Raw genomic sequence first — 20,209 nt, 5'->3', positions numbered from 1 at the left:
CCATCATATTTGCATACCATCCAACAGTACATGGTGTTGCTTGTGCTTCCATAACTGAACCCTCGCCCTGCAGACTGGTATTCACAGAAACTTGAAGGAGAAAGCAGTTTGATGTCATGAGATGAAGAACCCATTGCATTTGTTGTGGAGCTGACATGTGTCTGGTGTTCACACTTAAATAACCAACAATGACTCAGATTTGCTATAACCATTTATCTACCTTACTGTTACCCTCAGCTTTCAGGCTTTTATCTGTGTACAATTCATTTTCATAATTACAATTATCACCAATTAAAAGGCCAAATAGGCTATTTAAATTATAGATACAGCTTGGAGTTCATGCAGTGAAACTAATTTTGTGAAAAATAATTGTGTCGATTTTAAGTGCTTCAGTGAGTCAGCTGTCATATCTTCAGTGTACACAAATGTTTATCTTTTTTCTGATGAAAAATTATTTCAGTGTGAAATCACAAGATTTTCTGACTCCAGCAGACAAGAATCTAAGGCGTTCAGAAGACACAAGGGTAAAAAGGTTCTCGTAAGAACATGGTGAGAAACCGACTTGTTTTATCTCAGAAGCATGTCTTCCATGATAGACTAAAGTCCAAATATGTTTGATTTAATAAAGGCTTTTAGGTTTATTTGTGACAAAGGGCCTTGAATTCTTCTCTTTCAGTCCTCGCCTGTGCTTTTCTCTCGTAATGAGCTCCTCTACTATTTTTGATCAGTATCTCTTCTTTCCCCCCTCAAGGATCAGGACCCTCTTGTCTTCATGCCTCATGTATACGCAGGATTCTAAAGGATGTCCAGTGTAATAAAAGTCAAAATGGGAAAATACAGTGTTTTCACAGGATTAATACACAGAACAGGATGTAGTCGTGTCCATCAATGTTCATTCCCCGTCAGCTACGTGGCAAACTGTTGATAAAATGCCAGTTTGACCCTCTCGATGTGGTGGCACAGCTTGATGGCCGGTCCCAGCTTCAGGTCCATGCACTCCTGCACCGTCGGGAGGTTCAGCAGGAGCAGAGCTTGTCCGTCAATCTCCTATAAATACATACATCTATATGAGAGGCATTTTCTATGTATAGTTTGTTATTGGTTTAACTTTCTATAGCGGGTTTGATGGGTGACCGACCCTGGATACGATACAAGTGCACTTGTTGCAGTAGAGTGGAGCAGGCTCTCATCCTGAGAGGCCATTAAGTCTGTGAGTATTTCTTACCTGATCCAAGAAAATCCTTGCAAGAGGTGCACAGTCAGTGCTCCTGATAAAGCGAACTACATCAGTAACGCTCCACTCCAGGGGGCTGGTGTCCAAACACAACTTTTGAGGAGGCTCAGTCTTTGAGGTCTATAATCAGAGATGAGGTGAGTCAGACAGAGGCTCAGAGATCTCACAGCGGAAAGAAGTGGAAAAGCTCACAACATATTTAACCCTTACGATTCATACTGTGAAGACAGCAATCAGAGAGAAAATTTCAGGTCACAGAGAAACAGCAATTATGAGAGGATTTTTGTTAAAGGATGACGGAATGGAGCATAACAGGGTGGAAACATCAACTCCAGCGAGGACATATTTCAACCCGTCCCCTTTGTCAGCAGGATTACACATAACTGACAGAATCGATTTCTACAAAACTTGGTGGGAAGGATGCGACATGGACCAAGAGAATAAAGCATGTTTATATATATATAAACTTACACTATTCATATCTAAGAGTTTGTGCAATCAGCAGATCCAAATAATAATTTGAATTGAGTGGATTTAAATGTAGTTTCATTGCGGTAGGCTTTTTTCTGCAGTAATAAAGTTTGGTGCAGATCTGGACAAAGGGACTCAACCAGGAGCATTTTTTATACTTTCTTTAACATTATGAGACACCTCCTGCTAGAAACGTAGACTGTACTTCAATATATTATTGAGGTGAATAAACAATTACATTTAATGGGTCAGGGTGCAGAACTGATCTAGCTGTACTTTTTTTGTATTCCTCACAGATATACTGTTTAGAAGCACGGCTATAAAATCATAAATATTTGTTTGTAAAATGTATTGTCAGAGCATTAGGCTTTTTCTAACATCACCTTTGGTGATGGAGGGCGGTTCTCATCATCAGAGAAAGAGGGTGAGCGTGGTTTCCGGCGTCGGCGTGTGGGCCTGGGTGTCGCTGGCGGGGAGGGGGATGGTGTGGTTGCCCGAGACTTGCCAACAGATTGTTCAGAATCATCCTGGAGATCGTCCTGCATCTCTGAGCCAGAGTCTTCACTCAGAGAATCATCTTCATCTAAATCCTCTTCCTCTCCACTGCCCTGCAACCCAAAGATAAGATAACCATAAATAAATTAATTCAGTATACTGACACAGATTCATATTAGAACCGAAAGTTAAAATGCTAGTTTCACAATGACGTCACCTGTGACTCCTGTAATGTAATGCTTAATGAAGAGAATGTGTGTGTGTTACCTGTGGAGAACCAGCAGGTGTGTTATCCACAGAGGCTGAGGAGCGTCTCTTCTTATGGACAAAGAGCTGCTTCCTCCTCTTCCTCCTCCTGCCTCTTCTCTTCACTCCACCCTCCAGGTTGGAGTGGCCCCCCGGTGGACGGCCCACACGTTTACTCTTCTTCTTACCATAATAATACGCTGGAGACAAGAGAACAGGCTTATTGTGTTGCATCTGACATGCCTGAGGGATTTTAATATAGTATTGAGAAACTGATGGGAAATTTTACAGCAGGGCCAAAAAAATCCATCACACTATGTGTATTCTAAAATACGTACATTCTCAATGGGACAAGTATTGTAAAATAAGATGATTGATAGTGTCAGGATTATTATGAAAAGTACAAGACAAAAGAGACAGTAATCTTATTTGTGTTACTATCATCAGTTCTTGAGCCAGAGAGAAAACCCAACAACCCTGACTTGAACCTGCCAGACATTCTGTATTTTGTGTCCAAACCTGACCAAAGACTGATGCAGTTAATACAAGCTGCACTCAGTTTGTGTTATTGTCCCTCTGCTTCACAGAATTTCTTTTGAGTATTTATCTACCCATGGATCCTTTCTACACATGAGCAGCTTGACAAAAAAGAACTGGACGTCTCTGAACAAAAGAAAAACCGAATGAGCTGTGAGCTAAATGAGAGAAAATGTCTGAATATTGTTTTCATTAAGGTCGCAACTGAAAAGCAAGTTGTTATAGTTTCAACCCACCAATAATCAGTCACTAGCTTTTATGTTCATCGCTTTATTAATAATGTGATAAATCATTTAACGGTTCAACAATCAGCCGTGTGTATGTGTGTAAAGCACGTACTGTATTTGGTCTTGGTGAGGACAGAGCAGTTCTCAGAGCAGCGCTCCAGAACCATGCGAGGTCCAAACAGGTTCGGGCAGCACTCCAGCTTGATGCAGGTTTTCCTACAGAAGTCTGCCACACGGTCTGCAGTGCGCACTATTTCCACAGTGGCCCGGTAACTCTTCCCCTTGTACCTGAAATGTGAGTAAAAGCAACGTAACCAAATTATGACAAATGTGTTACAAGGTATTTTTGCAGAATACTAAATTGAAAAAGATGAAAATATGACTCTTCCCTCTCATAATCATAATCATAAGCGTTAGAACCAACAAGAAGTAACACGTGCTATCGGTGAAATCACTGCTATGTAGTATCAGAGATACATTTAAGAATAATTGAAATTTCAAAATGTTTCTTAAAGTAGACCAGCTGTGAACACTTGTGTTATTTCTTAAGAGTGGAGACATTTATCTGAGGATTAAATGGTGATTCCACTCACTTGGCTTTGAGTGTCTCTCCATAGCCTTGCCAGCGGCTCTCCTGGTCCAGCTGCAGCTCTCTCAGCACGCGACTTGGCTTGTAGGCAGAGTTTATCAGCAGAGTCAATACCTGGGTATGAGACATGCACAGAAATGCAACACATATATATTATTATTGGTTTGTATTCTTTTTTTTTACTATTTTTTTTTCTAACCCTCCCCATGTTAATTTTGAGACCAGACTTTGTTTATCTTGGAAAAATGAAATGTTGATGGTTGTACATAAGCAGCCTTTACGGGGGGAGGGGCTTGAATTAGCTTCAACTGCCACTTGAGGCTTAAACTGTTCCACTAACACAATTCAGTTGGGTCTCATCATTGGGCATTTGCAGGCAGCCCAGAATAATCGATTGTAGAAAAGAGGACACAAGTCCCTGAAAGACACAAAAACTATTTCCCAGGAAATGAAGACGTCACGACAGAAAATATCTGATAGATTGAATGTGAGAGTTTCCTACAACAAATTAGGATTAAAGCCACATGTGAAAAATAAAAGTTATGCGGAGGGAGCGAACTCACAAAGTTAAAGCTAAATGTTAGTATTAATATAAGAAGCTGCGGAATTTTACCACAGATTAAACTTTTTGACACAGACGGAATAGAGGGGGAAGCACATCTGTGATGAGGGCGCTATGTCCAAGGTTTTTACTTCTTTTCCTCAACAGTTATCAGTCTCTCACTGTAATTATCCTAACTAACACTAGTCCTTTATATATTTGTGAGTGGAGACACAATATTCCATTTAGAGCCTAATCACAAGATGTTTTACATGAGCCATGTGTGATTAGGTCTTATTTTCTTAACACTAATGTCATTCATTCATTCTTTTTTATCTGAAGTGTACTATTTGCAGGAAAATGGAGCCAGTATAACTTTGTCTGCAGCTACAGAAATGCAGAAAAAAAGAGTTAAGACCAAACAGAAAATGTTTTACAAATGTCTGCATCTTTGAATTTATTTTAACTTTATTTTTTAATTTATTAAAGCTTAAAAAACATTCTGATCATGGACATTAAGAGCGTGAGAATGATAAAAACTTTGGGAGGAACCGTCTTTCGACAACTTCCACTCCTCTGAACCCATCTGAAATTCTTTGAGCCAAACATAGCTAAAACGTAATCCTGGTACTGAGCAGGCTAGCTTAGAAGCACAAGTTACCATGGTGACTGAGCAGGATTTAATTAAAGCCAGAGTCATCGAATGGATCTCTCACTTAAAACAGCCGGACCTATCAAAGTAAGCCAGGATTAACATTTAGCCACTTTGATGGAATAGTCCCCTGATCTCTACTTGATGTGCCTTTGGATATTATTGATACATTTATTTTAAAGTTCTGAGATCCTGACCTGGTCAATGGGCTAATATGAGCTTTGTAAAGATATATCACATCAGTGTTTATGTGTTCCAATATGGACAGAAACACATTTTATTTTACAGAATAAACAATACATTTTATGTTTATTTTCTTAATTCATGTTCAGTATATTTGGTTGTATTTGTGTTCTTTTTATTCACAGTCATTTATCATTAAGTATATCTTTAAACTGTTGTGTATCAAGCCTCAATTACATTTTCTTGTCATAACGGAATCTTGCTAAATCATTTTATAAATATATTAGCCAATATATCAGAGAGTTCTTGTTTCAATGAAACTGAACTTAATCTATCTGTATAATGGTACATAATATGATAATTAGATACATAGTCATGCCACAAGCATGGCTAAAAAATGCTGACAACCATACCACTGTGCTATGTGATGGAGGGGAAGGTTGTTATGTACACAGTAAACGGGTGGGCAAGCCCTCTCACCTCTTTGAGGACGAGGACACAGTTTCCAGGGCCGATGAACTGAGGCAGCTCAGCGATGCGTCCCTTGTTGAGGTAGGGCCCAGAGAAGCAGCGGTGGTTGAAGTAGATCTTGGGAGAGCAGTATTTCCCGTTCCCATGTCCTGCACGGGGATACAAAGTGACATTCATATGATGGGACAACCACGGACAGTCAGTATATGTAATATATCACAGTGTGGGACCCTTCAGTGAGAACTGACACACCACCCACCTGTTTCCGACTGGTTGGCCATCTGCTGCCTTATAGTGTCAGGTGACAAAGACTTTGGTAGAGTTCTGCTGTAAAGAGATGGAAACTGAGTCAGAGGCTGAAAGGTTTTTGGACTTGCTCCACTAAAACCAATAAACCAATCAATGCCCATACCCCTCCTCTTATACTCACTGTTTCTCTGGCTGCACGACAGCAATCTTCCTTTCTTTCTCGACTAAAAACAAGGAAAGACGAATGAGTGCCCAGTCACACTCATTTGATAGTGTTAAAAAAATAGCATGTTATCATAGCATTAGATATGGTCTTGTTATGGGGGGTGTTTTAAGACAATGTTGTATACCTAAGGGTTTGATGGGATGGACGAGTGGATAGCCGTTTGTCTCACACCAGCTGACAGGGAAGATGTCGAGAGAGTCCACATGTACGATCAGCTCTGGCATGGGCTGCTTCAGCCCTGGACATACACACACACAGAGCTACTCAGAAATTCCTCCAATACACAGCGAGCAGCACTAAAAATATCCCAGACTACATTCTAATCTTGATCTGATCAGAAGTGGTCAGTGCTTAGTCAGATCCGAACACATATGCGTCCTGGGCTACATATGAAGTACCTCCTACTCAGTGGACGACTTGCTACAGTTTCACAAATAACAATTGTTTGTGGTCACTGTCACACTATAAACACTGACCACCATATACTGACTGATACTTTTCTTAAATTGGGTAAATATTTTTTCACGGCACAGCTGCTCGCATGCTTGTGCCAACACACACATCATTCTCTTTTTAATCTATTCGAATCTAGTAATGTTTCTTTCAGTATCTCATCTCACCTTCCAGACTGAGCCAAATGTACTGGCCTTTGACCCGGGTGACTGTTGTCACATGAATGTTCTCAGGTGACAGCGGGTTGACAGCCTCCAGTTTCATGGCCTCTTTGAAGCTGTGGTCACACTGCTCCTGCAGGTAAACAAAGAGGGAAAACCCTTGTGAAAGCCGTATCACAGCAGTTTGTGTTCTGTGATTTTTATTCACTATGAAATCACCGCAGTGTAAGTGGCCCTTTACACTGCAGGAATATGTTCTCATCTCTAACATCTGTTACATCGGAAGTTCAGCCCTGACCTGCTGCTGCACCAGACCAAGCTGTTCACAGAATAAAAGGCACATGGAGCACTAATTAAAATGCTGCTGCTATTCTCTTTTTTTATTTTTTATTCAGTCTTTTAGATATGCATCATCCTGTCATTGGCCCTTCTCTTAACTTTGCCTCACATAAAATCTGAACCAATAAACTAATATTTTATTTTGTTCAGTTATTTAGTAGTCTGGAATGCTGCATGGATATTGCAATTCAATAGCAAGCAAGTTTTAGATAGGAAATGCAAATAATTTCTGAATGCCCACAACAGCCCTCACACAACAGCAATTTAATAAAATTATTGTACAAGGAAACATATTTAATTTTCATTTTGACAGTGACAGGTGGAGAATATAAAATACACCACGAGGTGTTTAATAGCTTCTCTTGTATGACTCATGTTCACTGCACAGCCCATGTTAAGTTTGAGTCCAGCCAGTATTTGATCTTGTAATCAGTTTGGCACAGGAAAATGCTTTTTGTATTGAAGTGTGAATGTTGTGAACTTGTAATGGGTAAAACGTGGGTTGACTTACAGTTGGGAAGCAGTGCTGAGGAGCAGCTTCAGCCTCACACTGTTTCAGGTAATCTGCCCAGTCGAAGTCTGGACCCTGGTATCCTGCACATGATGAAATGAGAACAGAAAACAGAAAGAGATAAGAAAGGACAGATAAAAGAAGCAAACAAAGCCAACGAGAGCGAGGCAAAGTCAACATGAGTTATTTAATCATGCCATTCCTTACTTTGTGATATCACAGGTAATTAAGTAAGTCATAATCAGGGTACAATGTATGACAGAGCAGACCTGGTGGGGGGCTGAGAGTGAGTCCATTTTTGAGGCTCCACTGAGCAGGAAAGATCCCTGGACTGTCTCTGTGACACAGGAAGGACCGCCCTGCACCTTCTGACTCTTCGATACCACAAAGGTCATCCATCTTCACCAGGAAGTACTGCTCACTGAACACCTGAAGAAGAGGAGAGGAGATCAATGGAGACACTTGGGTGCAGTCTACTGGTCTATTTTGCTTAGGAAGGTTCTTAACAGACTGAAATTACCTAATGGATAAGGAAAGGAGCATCTATACTTCCTAACTTATCTCATTTAGCAGAGGAAACACTAAACGTCCTTTTATCAAAGGAGAGGAGAAACTGCTATCTCACAACTCATTGCAGCAGCAACCTTGTAGTTGCACCTGGACAGACCTTTGTAAAGAACAGAACTACTGTTTAATTCTCCTGACACGATCAGAAGTGATGTGAATCCTTACGCATGTCTGAGCTCCTGGTTTCTTCTCGTCACATCTGTCCAGTCAAGAGTCACAGTGAATAGCAAACATATACTGTATATATAATTCACGATATCATCATCAGAACTAAATACAAAAATAAAAGTAATTTCAAACTCCACTTAAAGAAATATATAAAAAGAAAACTATATACTTATGTCTGAGTATAATTCACCCTGCTAGAGTGGTAGTTGAATGGCTCAACTGTCTCTGCTTGTAAATTATTATATTATTTCTACTTCCTTGGCTAAATGTTCCCTCTGTTTAAACTGAAAACATCTTTTATTAGGAGGTGTCATTCTGTTTTGGACAGGAAATCTTTCTTGACTTGTAGAAGAAAAGCAAAGAGGTTGTTACTGTACCAAACATATTTTGTTATAAATAAAGTTGCTTTAGACAAACAATGTGTAAATGGAGTCAGGTTTTCTCTGCACCGTGGTTCTACTTTCCTAACTTGACCTCATGACATTTGTCACCGGGGTCAAGGAATAGTGGTTAGACAGGAGATTATTTTTGCTGTTCATATGCAGCCTTGCAGTCAAGTGAAGGCTATAAAATGTTCACCATCAGTTTCATCACAATAAAAACTGAATCAAGCTGACGACAAACTCAAGGAGATCGGTTGGGCAGAGTTGTGAAATTAGAAAAACTGAATTCAAATGACGACCTTTTCTTAGCTACAAAATAAAGACAGTTCAGTAACAAAGGCAGAAAGCACAAAACATCTACAGCAAATAAAAAGCAAACAGGAGAAAGAAACCAGCAGCAGAGCAGAGACAGATTTCATAAGAAAGTCTGTTACCTTGGTGACAGTGGCAGGTCTGATGGAAATAGGAGCAGCAGGGTCAACAGCCTCCAGTTTCATCCCTTCCTTGAAACAATGAGCAGGGACGGCAGGCTGATCCTGAGACAACACACACACACACACACACACACACACACACACACACACACACACACACACACACACACACACACACACACACACACGTCATTGTCAAACAGCACAGCTCTCAGATGTTTGTGCCCAGTTTGGAGGTGTCACAACTCTTTGCAGTACCTTACTGAGCTCTGCAGTCAGAGCTTCATCCTGAGGCAGGTCACTGATCCTCTGCCTCACCTCCTCCCACTCCTCCTCTGTCCGCAGTGCCAACAGATCTGAAAACAACAAAACACACACAAATTAGCTGCAGAAGAGCAAAACCTTGACTTACTCATGACTGCAGTATGATTTTATTATCAATGAGATAAAAACAAACAACAAATTGTCCTCTGCACACCTTCCTATTTTAATTTACTAAACCTGTTTGTCTGGATTATATCTGATGTCAGCCTGTTCCTATCTACTCCTCTAAAACAGGTCCCAGCAATTAATTAAAACTATGTTGTCCTACACAATTTCACAACCATTAAAAACACAGACTTCTTATCACAGGGCGCTAGGTTCCAGCTGACTTTATAAACAGGATGACATGTAGAATTAATGAAGCTGAACTTTGGTTGTTATCTTTGATGGATTTAAAAATACATTATATTTTCCCCATTATTTTGTGAAATAAGAAAATAAAACACAAACAGGCTGACCTGAAGTTTAACCTTCAAGTTGATGATTTAAAATCACTTTTACTGCTCACTACATTCTGTCATCAACTTGCAAAAGCAGGATATCATGGTATAAACCCCACTAGCTTCAGCAAAGAGACCTGGTATTAAATATCAATGTCTTCTGCTGCAGTGGCACCAGCAGGAAGATCAGCGGTGTCAGGGGAGAGACACAGTCTCTGGGGCTTCTCACAACTTGCATATTAACAAACTTTATTCACACTAATCAAAGAATTGGCAGATTGTAGCCATAAAAACAATAATCCATTTAATAATTTATAGAAAATCAATTTCACGATGTAATGGGGCACCATTCAATTGTGAATATTTGTCTCATAACAGCACCTCACATGTGAATACAGTGATTATATGTAAATGACAGAGCATAATAGAAAAAATTATACTGCATAATTGGACAAGTTACACAGCCATGATTTCCACATGATTTTTTTGTATCCTTCCATCACTGAGCCTGCTTTGACAGTTAACACCATTACCTCTACCAAGGAGGTTATGTTTTCATTTGTGTCTGTTTTAATTGACATTTTCAGTGACATCCAAGGGAAAAAATTCTTGGATCTTGTTAAGAAAAACAAAAAAAAAGCTTAATTAGGGGACTGATTTCTACCAGCGTGTCCATTGTGGTGCAGCTTCATGGAATTTAATTGTTGGGCCTTGCAGGGGCACCAGACTGAAGACTCAAGACTGAACCATGCAGTGAACAGAGAGAAGGGTGGAATATAAGGCTATCCTGATCATTTTGCCAAAAATGGAGAACCAAACCACAAGACTACTATATTTATAACTTGTTAATAGATAGAAATGTCTCTTCAATTATATTAACTAACTAACAATAGTTGTGTTCTCTGAGGGACCCTGTCTGTGCTGGGCCCTAGGAATCTTCCTCCCCCCTGGCCTATGCCTTGGCAGAAGTATGCGCTCCACTGGGAGTCATTCTTCCTTTTGTTTCTAAAAATATAATCAGATCTGTGTCAGAACCACTGACCTGAGGGAGGCCTGAGGGTGCAGCCATGCTCTTTGGCCCAGCCGGGTGGGTGGAGGCGTGGGTGGAGGTAGAAGAGCCAGACGGTTGCAGGGGTGTCTGGCAGGCCCTCTGTGCCAACCAGGCGCAGCTTCAGTCGTCCTCCAACATTCTCCTCCACCTCAGCAGCCCAGGCAAGCCCTGAGTCAGCGATGTCTTGGAGCTCCACATAGCAGCCTGCGCACAGGAGCTCCACTGGGTCTCTGCCACGCTGGGGCTGTGCGGGGTGGTGCAGAGCGGTAAATGAGAAGGTAGTAGCAAACCCACTTACACAAAAAAAAATGTACAAACATCTGGACAAGTATTTAAACTGGGAGAACACACTCTGCACTCTAAGGCATGGTCATTAAAAGCTAACTCATGGCTCTAAAAACACATTGGGTGCTTCATGATAGAATTCTTAATTCAGTTCAAATCTATCCCAATGGACATTTACACTATGTGGTCTTACCCTGAATATTTACCATTTCAAACTGAAAATTATAAAGTCTTTGAATTTGGGAGATTTTAATCTAAACTATAAAGACAATAAAAGCAAGTAGCACAGAGCAATAAAATAAAGCATGACAGCACAGTGTGTGTGTTTGTTCCTGTTTGTGTCTCAAGACTGAAGAGTCATGGTCATTTCTGTTTACCAAATTTGCATCAACCACTTAATTGAGGAAAGCCTGTCTGACTCTATTGTAGCAACCTCAGCTGTATTATCAACAACATCATATTTTGTGAGTAGTAATAGGGGCACAGACTGAGAAAAAGACAAAAGCTAATGTTGCATCTTGGGTGTGAGTATATTCTAAGGAGCGACAGCTGCTTTGTTTCTCTGTCTTACCAATTCCAGTAGGTTGGCAGGCACGCTGCACTCCTCGGCCAGAGCCTTTTCCAGCAGAGCCTCCCAGTCCTGGTGCTTCTCACGCACACCTGAAGTGGATCATACACACAAAGCATTTCGTTTTATTAAACCAGCTGAGCTCACACACACACACTCCACTCTGCATTTCTCATCTTTAATCACAGCATCACCAATGGCAGACTACAGGAATTTGTCAAACTTAGCAGATAATCTTTCATAGCACATTCATACCATGGACAACGTGCATCTGTGTTATCTAACTGTGAGCAGCCATATTCTGAACATGCAACAAAACTATTTCAGCTGCTCCCATTATTAATTTAATATTAATTTATTCTATAAGTGATCCCATCAAGTACAAATCAGGGGTCCAACACTTAGCATCAAAAACAGTGAGGGTCTTGCTCATTTTACGCCCAAAACAAAACTCTATCATCAGAAGGAAACACAAGCATTTTCATGTGAGCAGCTATGACAGCAGCCTATTGCTATGCTGAACAATAAGTTAATTACTTTCAAAGATTGAATAGTAATTTGACATGTGTCTTCTTCACAGCTCATCTGGGCCTGAAGCACTTAGAAAAACAAATAAAAGGTAGAGTACTAAATGTTACACAAAAGAGTGACAGAAATATGCACTTCAACATTTGAACTTTGTTACATTTACAAATGTAATGATAAATACTTGGCACCTGACCAACTTTTCATGATTGGCATTCTGATCATCCTGTTTTAGATCCGCAACAGAGGTGTGTTTTGTTTGTTTGTTTGTCAGCAGGATTACGCAGATACTGATTTCCATTCAATTTTGTGGAGGGGTGAGACAAAAGAGAATAATTCAGGGATCTTGATGATAAGTCAAACGTATTTAGGGGACTGATAATTATGAGTGTGTGCATTTTGGTGCAGATCCAAATAAAAATCTGGATCTAGTGAAGTTAAATGTGGTTTTATAAGGGGACTTGGCAGAGGTATGCACACTATTGCATTGTTAAATAACTTCCATGTCATGTGACCCACTGAATCCAAACCAATACTAAATGTCATTATTATCGTTTTTCTATATTATTAAGACGCACCTCTTTTTATTACCTCCACCAAGAAGGTTATGTTTTAATTCCCATTTGTTAGTTTGTTTTTTAACAGGATTACTCAAAAACTAACAAACTGATTTCCATGAAATTTAGTTGAGGGGTGGAACATGACCAAAGGAGGAACCCATTACATTTTGGAGTCAATCCAGATTAGCAGGCAGATCCAGTAATTACAAAATAGGCTGTCAAACTGGGCAGAGGTATGTGCTCTATGAGGGCGGTTCTAGTTTAATGTAATGTAATCACACAGCTCTACAGGACATATACTGTACCATGATACTTTTTGATAATCCATTGGTGGATTACAGCCTAACTATTAGCCTACGTTTTACAGCTAAAAAAAACATACACTGCCAACCCCCGCCATGCCTCACCCTCAGGGGCCCTCATGGTCTTTCCATGTTGGCGGCTCCAGCCCAGTGGGTGGAGGTCTGCCGTCATGATGTCACACCAGAAATCCGCACGGCGGTCATCTTGGTAACCCTCGTAGCGTAGCAGCAGCAGCTGGCCACATGTGGTGATGATGTTGGCGACCCAGTACGGGCTGTCGGCCTCTGAGCGCACACATACCTCCAGCTTCATGCCTGGAGTCAGACCTGTCTGCAGACCCTGGTCCACCTGAGACAGGGACAGAGGAAAAGAGAAACGTGACGCCATTAAACCAGGTTTTCATTTGTGTAATTTCAGTTTAACACAAATAACAACTTACAGAGGTTCACAAAGAAACTAAAGGACGTATCCTGTGCTACTATTGGGTTTCATTTCAAGCTTTAAAATCAATATTTGTGGAAGTGTTGTTATGACTAGTGTTGCAACATGCTACTTGTGTGTTTAGGCTGCTGACTGCTTTCTGATTGGATGATGCTATGCCGTTTTTTGATTGGACTTTATTAGGGACTGTGGCTGATGACACATTCTATTCATCTGAGTCATGCTTTTAATTTTAATAGTTTGAAACTAACAAGAAGTTGCATGGAACTAAGAACTTCACAGAAGCATATCAATATTTTTGAGTAGCTGTATAAGTTAATCAAGAGACGTGAGTTAGCTGCGATCGTTGTCAGCACCCACATGTTTGAAGGCGTGATGGGGCACGGACACGGTTCCATTCTCCTCCAGGTAGTCATCCCAGTTAAAGTCACATACATCCTGAGCAGAGTCTCCATCTGGAACACACAAACACTCCTCCTTTACAACCGACTTTACAACATTTTATCTTTCACATTTTACGCAGCTGTTCACAGAGCACGTCTTTCTTACCAGACTCCAGTGACTCCTGACTCATGCTGGTGCCCCCTCAAGGCCGAGACGGGGAGCTCTGAGGAGAGGAACAGAGGAGGATTATCATTATCATCCCATGAGAGTGAATGAAGGAGCACTCGTCCAAAACTCTGATGACACAGAGAAGAAAACACAGAAATGAAAATATAGCAGTGAAGCACCCTCGTCACTGCCTTACGTCTATCAGTAATCTCAGACCGTGCTACCGATTAGAACTAGAAGATTAATGAGACAGGTGATATCGCCAGCTTGCTCAGCACTTCACAAGCCAAACTGTATCAGCAAAAAGTTACACAAAGAACTGGAAACCATGATCAAGAGTTACTGCGGCTCCCTCGTTTAAACTCCGGGTGAAGGAAGTGCTCCCTGTGATTCCATTAGAAGAGAAGCCGAGATGCAATCCTGACACCCCCCTGGGAAAGATATATTAAAACATGGTCCCACTTTTATAGAATTTTTTGAGAGTATTTCACTTACTCGAGCCAGCTGGAGGGGGTGCACAATGTTATGGAATATTACTATCTTAAACACTATTACACAATGTACATATTCATATCAGAAACCTATTATGTGCATTTTTCCTTACTCTCTTTTTTTCCCACTATATCCTTGGGCATGTTAGAAGCGGGTTCTGTACTACAACATTTAATTGTATCATGGTTTTTGTGTTGAAATTCTATACATTTTATAGTAGTCCATGTTATTCTAATTCACTTTTCTTTGTTCTCTTTTACTCTTTTGTTGTTGTCCACATTATGTTGTTGTATGCCGTTTTAGGTGCTATATAAATGTACTAAAAAAAAGAAAAGGAGTTTATCTGGCTGGCTACTATAACTACAGTACACCACTTTACAAATAATTAGGTTTCATTTAATAAGTCAACATTCAAATAAATGCACAAACCAGCAGTGATGGGATTCACTTGTGGGAAAAAAAACTAATTCAAGGTCAGATATTAGCATTTGTTTGAATTCCTCAGCTATTTTAAAATCAAGGACTGCTGGGTTTTCATAGACGATCTGTTCAGATACCAATTCTTTGTTTAAGTTATAACATCAATATTCAAGTGCTTGCATCTGGTCCTGGTCTCAAGAAATACACAACAGGAGAAGTGGTGAATAAAATTAGATTACATGCTGCATATCTGCAATTCATTAGGGCGGCACAGGCTACCACCTAAGTAACACAGCAGATGGTGTGAGATGGGGAAATGTATTAAACTATGCTAATCTCATCCTGCCTCATCTCTACTTGTGAGATCTTTTAAAAAATAAAATCTAATACCTTTTCCTGCCCCGATGTAAAGACTCAAACAGCTCCTTGACATGAATGTGGACACACACATCAAACTCTGACACATCAAACTGAAGCCGCAGCATTGTGACAAGCTGGTGAAATAAGTTAATGCAACAAGAGAAGAGGCCTGAATGAGAGCGAAGGGAACGCTGGACGTGAAAACAGTGGATAGATAGAGCAGTGTATGGGATGCTGAGGATAGCTGCTCTGTCACGGTGGCTCCATTCAGCCGGCCTGTCAGGCCCGTCTTTGTCATGTCTGACATCTCTATTAAAACCAGGGCCGCCATCGGAGTCCACCCCCTCCTGTCCACCGGACTGCCACCACGACCCCCGTGCTCTGTCGGGATCAGCGCCGCCTTTCACCCCTCGACCCTGCCCCAGACTCCCTCTGTCTTTCTGACCCCCGCCCTCCGACACATACATACACACACACACCGGAGGGCCTCATTGTCCCTGTAGGTCACACTCCCCACACAAGAGTGGAAAAAAAGAGCAGTGGAGTCGGGATTAAAAATAGAGCTCAAGTTAAGAGGCTATACTTGATGCCAACACATCATTTATAAATTCATGATACAATTTTAAGTTGATTCCATTTGGACCTCTCATATTTCTACATACAAGTTCCTTTGACCTTCAACAAACATTTCCATGGTGTTTCTATGTTTGTGAAACTTTTTCATGCAGTTTAAATCAAATGAAACTGAATAAATCCTCCTCAATGAAGTCTGTGTTTAAGTAATGCCTCCTATATGACAGACTGATTGCAAAACTACTGACAACTTTCATCATTTCTTCTGACCTCGACTTCGCCTGCTGAAGCTACAAAGTTTCTACAGCACTCAACTGAACAGCCCAGGAAGAAATGAAACTTCCCCTATTTAATACACAGTACGTATGTAAACCACCGCTATTAGCAGCCTGCCTGAATCTTTCTGCACCACCGAGACTCTGGCTGAACTGAGCTGAGAGAGGGCCAAATGTGAATACACCCACGCACACACACACACACAACAACCACTGAGATCCACACTACATCCTCTATACAAGCACTTACTGAATTATATTCTCATCAGCACTTAGCATGCAACCGAGCGTTTCTAAACAAGCCTTCCTCAACATCTGAGGTCCCTGGGCGGGAAATGCAATCTGATAAAAAACACATTCGCACATGCATTGTACGACTACACCAGCAAACAGAATCAAAGTCAACTTTCAATAAAATGAAATTATCTGCTGAAACATTTCCCTGAACACTATTTAATGGCATCTGCTGATCACCAGTGGATGACTTTACATCAGAAGCAGTAATGTAGTGGAAAATTAGTTCGTACTCCTCTTTGTGTTCTCTCTATTTTCAGAAAACCAATCTTGATATTAGTGTGGTATGAACTTTTACCACTAGATAGCTCAAAGTGATGATAAATCCAAATCACATCAACATACCTTCTCATGGAGTGCTGTTGGGCTACAATAGGTTTTAAGAAATCCATCTCTGGCATTTCTGACTTCTCCACAATGCAAAAGGATGTGAATGGAATTTTGTTTGTTGCTCACATCGTTGAAAGTTACCTTAAAAAACATTTGCAGCATATTTTTGTCACAGAAACTCTGTCCACTGAATTTTAAATAACCAGCAGACCCCACTGTGAACAGTCTTCAAGGGGAATATTTCAAGTACCTCCAATGAAAAGTGTCTTTCATCTGTTGATTACAGAGACACTGTTTTTTGTCAATGACATTGTAAGGACAAAAACATTGTTATACACCTCTGCTGGATTCAAGGTACGGTAGATATTTTACTTTTTAGTGTTGTCTCACCATATAGGTGGTAACAAAGGCAGGATATGCCCATGGAAAATGTTTTTTCCAATTTGGGGCTGGGCAGCAAAATATCAGTAAATATTGCAATATAATTTCTATCAATAACACTATAGCAAAGGTTCAATGCATATCAAAATAATGCGTATGCATTGTACATCACAGAGGGGAGGTGTAACACGTAATAGATCCATCTCAGAGTTGGATAATGGTGCGTTTACGTAGGTGAGATATCTGCACTTGTCGGGTATGATTGTGTTTATGCGATGTCCCTATAGTAGTGCAATGTAATTTTCAGGAATAGGAATATAACAAAAGTCAAATCAATATATATTTACATAATGTTCATGCCTTGTAAAATGTGTTTGCTGATTTGGTATAGAAGACAAGATAGGCATATTGCTCCTTCCTACTCATTTTCAGACAGAAAATGAAATGTTAATCCATGTTACTAAACATTTAGGTTGTAATGTTTTCTTGTTTTTTTTTTCTTATGCTGCTGATTATCCATTATTTGTGCTCTTTTTTTTGAAAAATGTATTTTATTTTATCTTTTGAAAGTGTTTCAAATACACAAAGCCTATTGTGTTAGCACAGTGAGGAGCCACAACACATGATTGATCTACCTCAGATTTATAAAATGTTAATCAAGTGTTTGCCATTCTCTGCTCAAAAAGAGTTTAAAACCACAACCATCACCCAGAAGAAATCTGTCTTTAAACTTAAAAGAAATAATAATGTGACGTTTATTATGATAGTTATCGATAGACTTATACGAACATTTTCATCTTGATACAAATTTGGGCCATATCCTCCATATGTTTCCTGAAAGGCTACAAGTTAATTATGCTTAAGTAGGTTTTAATCACATGTGCTTCCTGACAATCACATTATACCATTCAGAACCACATAATTAAAGGGATAGTTCACCCCAAACTTAGAATTCACTCATTATCTACTCACCATTATGCTGATGGAGGGGTGGGTGAAGTGTTTGAGTCCACAAAACGCATGAATGTTTGTGTTTACTTACACTTGGATGACACCACAGGAGCAGTATGGAGGGATTCAATGTTTTTTCCAGTTGTTTTTTTAGCTGCAACAGTGTTCACCGCTAAAACTCCAAAAGTGTAAAGTGGACTCAAACACTTCACCCACCCCTCCATCAGCACAGTGATGAGTAGATAATGAGTACATTTTCATTTTTGAGTGAACCATCCCTTTGAGCAGCACAGAAGGTTAAATGTCTGGTTTATTGTGTCAGGACACCTTACACCTGCCAATGCAATTTAAATGACTTTAAATCCATTAACGTGGACAACAAAGGGTTGCACCGAACTACACAAACACAAAGTTGGCCTCGCTCATTGTGGTACATCCACCGACTGGACACCAAACCCGGATGTTGTCGATCTCCTCTATACACAACAACACTTTCCTCCAACTGCCTCCATTCAGCTGCGAGACATGCAGCCGTCAGCCGGAGCTGCGCCGCTGCCACAGGATCGCTCCAGTTGCACAATGGTTGAAGTTGAGAGCCTGAGGAGACGCGGGGCTGCAATAAGTCAACGTGGGGCATGACAACCAAATGACAAGCCGAGCATCGTGCTGCTCATCGGGCAGGAAAAACAGCCCTGAAGCGAGAACCACGCGAACAAAACCACTTCTTATTTAGCTGCTTTTATTTGGGGAGCGAGCTACGCATGAAATGTGCTGAGGTTCGCGCAACCTTCATTATATAAGACTTCCACATTAGAAATATTCCCTGACTTAATCAAGGGCACATCACCGGGAATTTTCACTCGAGCCCGTGTGGAGGGAGCAGCCTGAGAAGATCGCGCTGCTACACCGCAGGATTCACGAACAGAGATGGGCCATTAACGCAATGGCTTTGCAGAGAGAGAGAGAGAGAGGGGGGAGAGAGAGATAGAGAGACTACAGCGGCCACGGTCTTAACTTTCACACTGAGGAGAACGTGGCAAACAGCGAGAGAGCACAAATATAACCAGGCAGATGTGCGGTAAATTAACATGCGGGGCTGAAACGCGTGAGGTCCCGCACACATGGTGAGGAAATAACAAAAACCCCGCCTGCGTCCGAGTCAAGTTAGTGGACGTCAGGGCTTCGAGCAATAAGAGCAGGCTGACGAGCAATAAGGGCGCTTACACTCGACCGAGCCCGACCCGTCTTTTTGAGAGACGGGAAAAACGACGAATGTGCCCCCGCTACACCAAACACCGCTGGGGTTCGGTGCCAGACAACACCCCGTACGTGAATATTTAGTCGCCAAATTCGCCTCTTACCGCTAAGTAGTTTTTCCAAGTCGCTTTTTTCGGATGCCGTTCCTCTCCGCCTGCTCGCCAGCAGAGTGTGAAGTCACAGCACACGAGCGCCGGCAGCACCGGATGTGTCCTTTTCAAAATAAAACGGCCTCGGATGGCGGGAGGTTGCCGTTGTAGTCAAGGCAACAGCGCGGGGCTTTTTTTCTGTGGAGGGGGGAATCGCGAGACTTCCGGTGTCGCCCCGCGAGCTTGACGCGCTTCTCGTCCACGACCTCGTTCCAATATGGCACGAGGGGCCAGTGCGCATGTGCGGCCGCCTGTGTGCCTGCGAGCCCGGCTACACTGACTTCCATCTTCACACACACAACACACACACACAGACACATACACACACACACACAATACAACACCGACCAACACTCACATCTGTAACACGAACAAAAGAGAGCAGGAAAAAACACATGTATTATTATTTATTATAAACAGGAAGTGATCAGTGGTTTAATGGCGTTTAATGATCCCAGCGGCTTCTACACCGGTTGAGCTGAATTTAATTCTCATCGACCCACTTTCGATAAGTGCACTGTGTCTTTTTTGAACCACAGAA

General features: G+C 41.1%; 1 protein-coding gene across 2 annotated transcripts; it reads right to left on the bottom strand.

Annotated features, from left to right (window-relative positions):
* Positions 1-198: 198 nt before the first annotated feature.
* Positions 199-19,751, bottom strand: sfmbt1 (Scm like with four mbt domains 1). Of its 2 annotated transcripts, none has more exons than XM_020086616.2 (21): positions 19,624-19,751; positions 14,184-14,241; positions 13,995-14,089; positions 13,298-13,541; positions 11,809-11,897; positions 10,944-11,196; positions 9,396-9,493; positions 9,138-9,239; positions 7,855-8,014; positions 7,586-7,668; positions 6,742-6,868; positions 6,246-6,359; positions 6,077-6,119; positions 5,906-5,973; positions 5,656-5,795; positions 3,804-3,913; positions 3,323-3,498; positions 2,468-2,646; positions 2,089-2,313; positions 1,226-1,354; positions 199-1,047 (listed from the first exon to the last, which is right to left on the bottom strand). In XM_020086616.2, the coding sequence occupies exons 2-21, from the start codon at positions 14,206-14,208 to the stop codon at positions 907-909; spliced, it is 2,601 nt and encodes an 866-aa protein (XP_019942175.2). In that variant the 5' UTR covers positions 14,209-14,241; positions 19,624-19,751; the 3' UTR covers positions 199-906. The 2 variants fall into 2 exon arrangements, with proteins under 2 accessions (XP_019942175.2, XP_019942176.2); XM_020086617.2 differs by having other exon boundaries at positions 5,906-5,970; positions 19,624-19,739.
* Between the last annotated feature and the right edge of the window lie 458 nt (positions 19,752-20,209).

This window comes from Paralichthys olivaceus, chromosome 2 (assembly GCF_024713975.1).
Source record: "Paralichthys olivaceus isolate ysfri-2021 chromosome 2, ASM2471397v2, whole genome shotgun sequence".
In the NCBI taxonomy this organism is placed as follows: domain Eukaryota; kingdom Metazoa; phylum Chordata; class Actinopteri; order Pleuronectiformes; family Paralichthyidae; genus Paralichthys; species Paralichthys olivaceus.
The sequence above is the reverse complement of the archived record's forward strand: the minus strand, read 5'-3'. Positions and strand labels throughout refer to the sequence as shown.

Coding starts and splice junctions, on each gene's coding strand:
- sfmbt1 (XM_020086616.2), bottom strand. CDS start 14,208: ATGAGTCAGGAGTCACTGGAGTCTG. Junction 11,197..11,808: donor CTGCCAACCTACTGGAATTG/GTAAGACAGAGA, acceptor CACCCCGCACAG/CCCCAGCGTGGCAGAGACCC. Junction 1,355..2,088: donor ACCGCCCTCCATCACCAAAG/GTGATGTTAGAA, acceptor CTCTGATTATAG/ACCTCAAAGACTGAGCCTCC.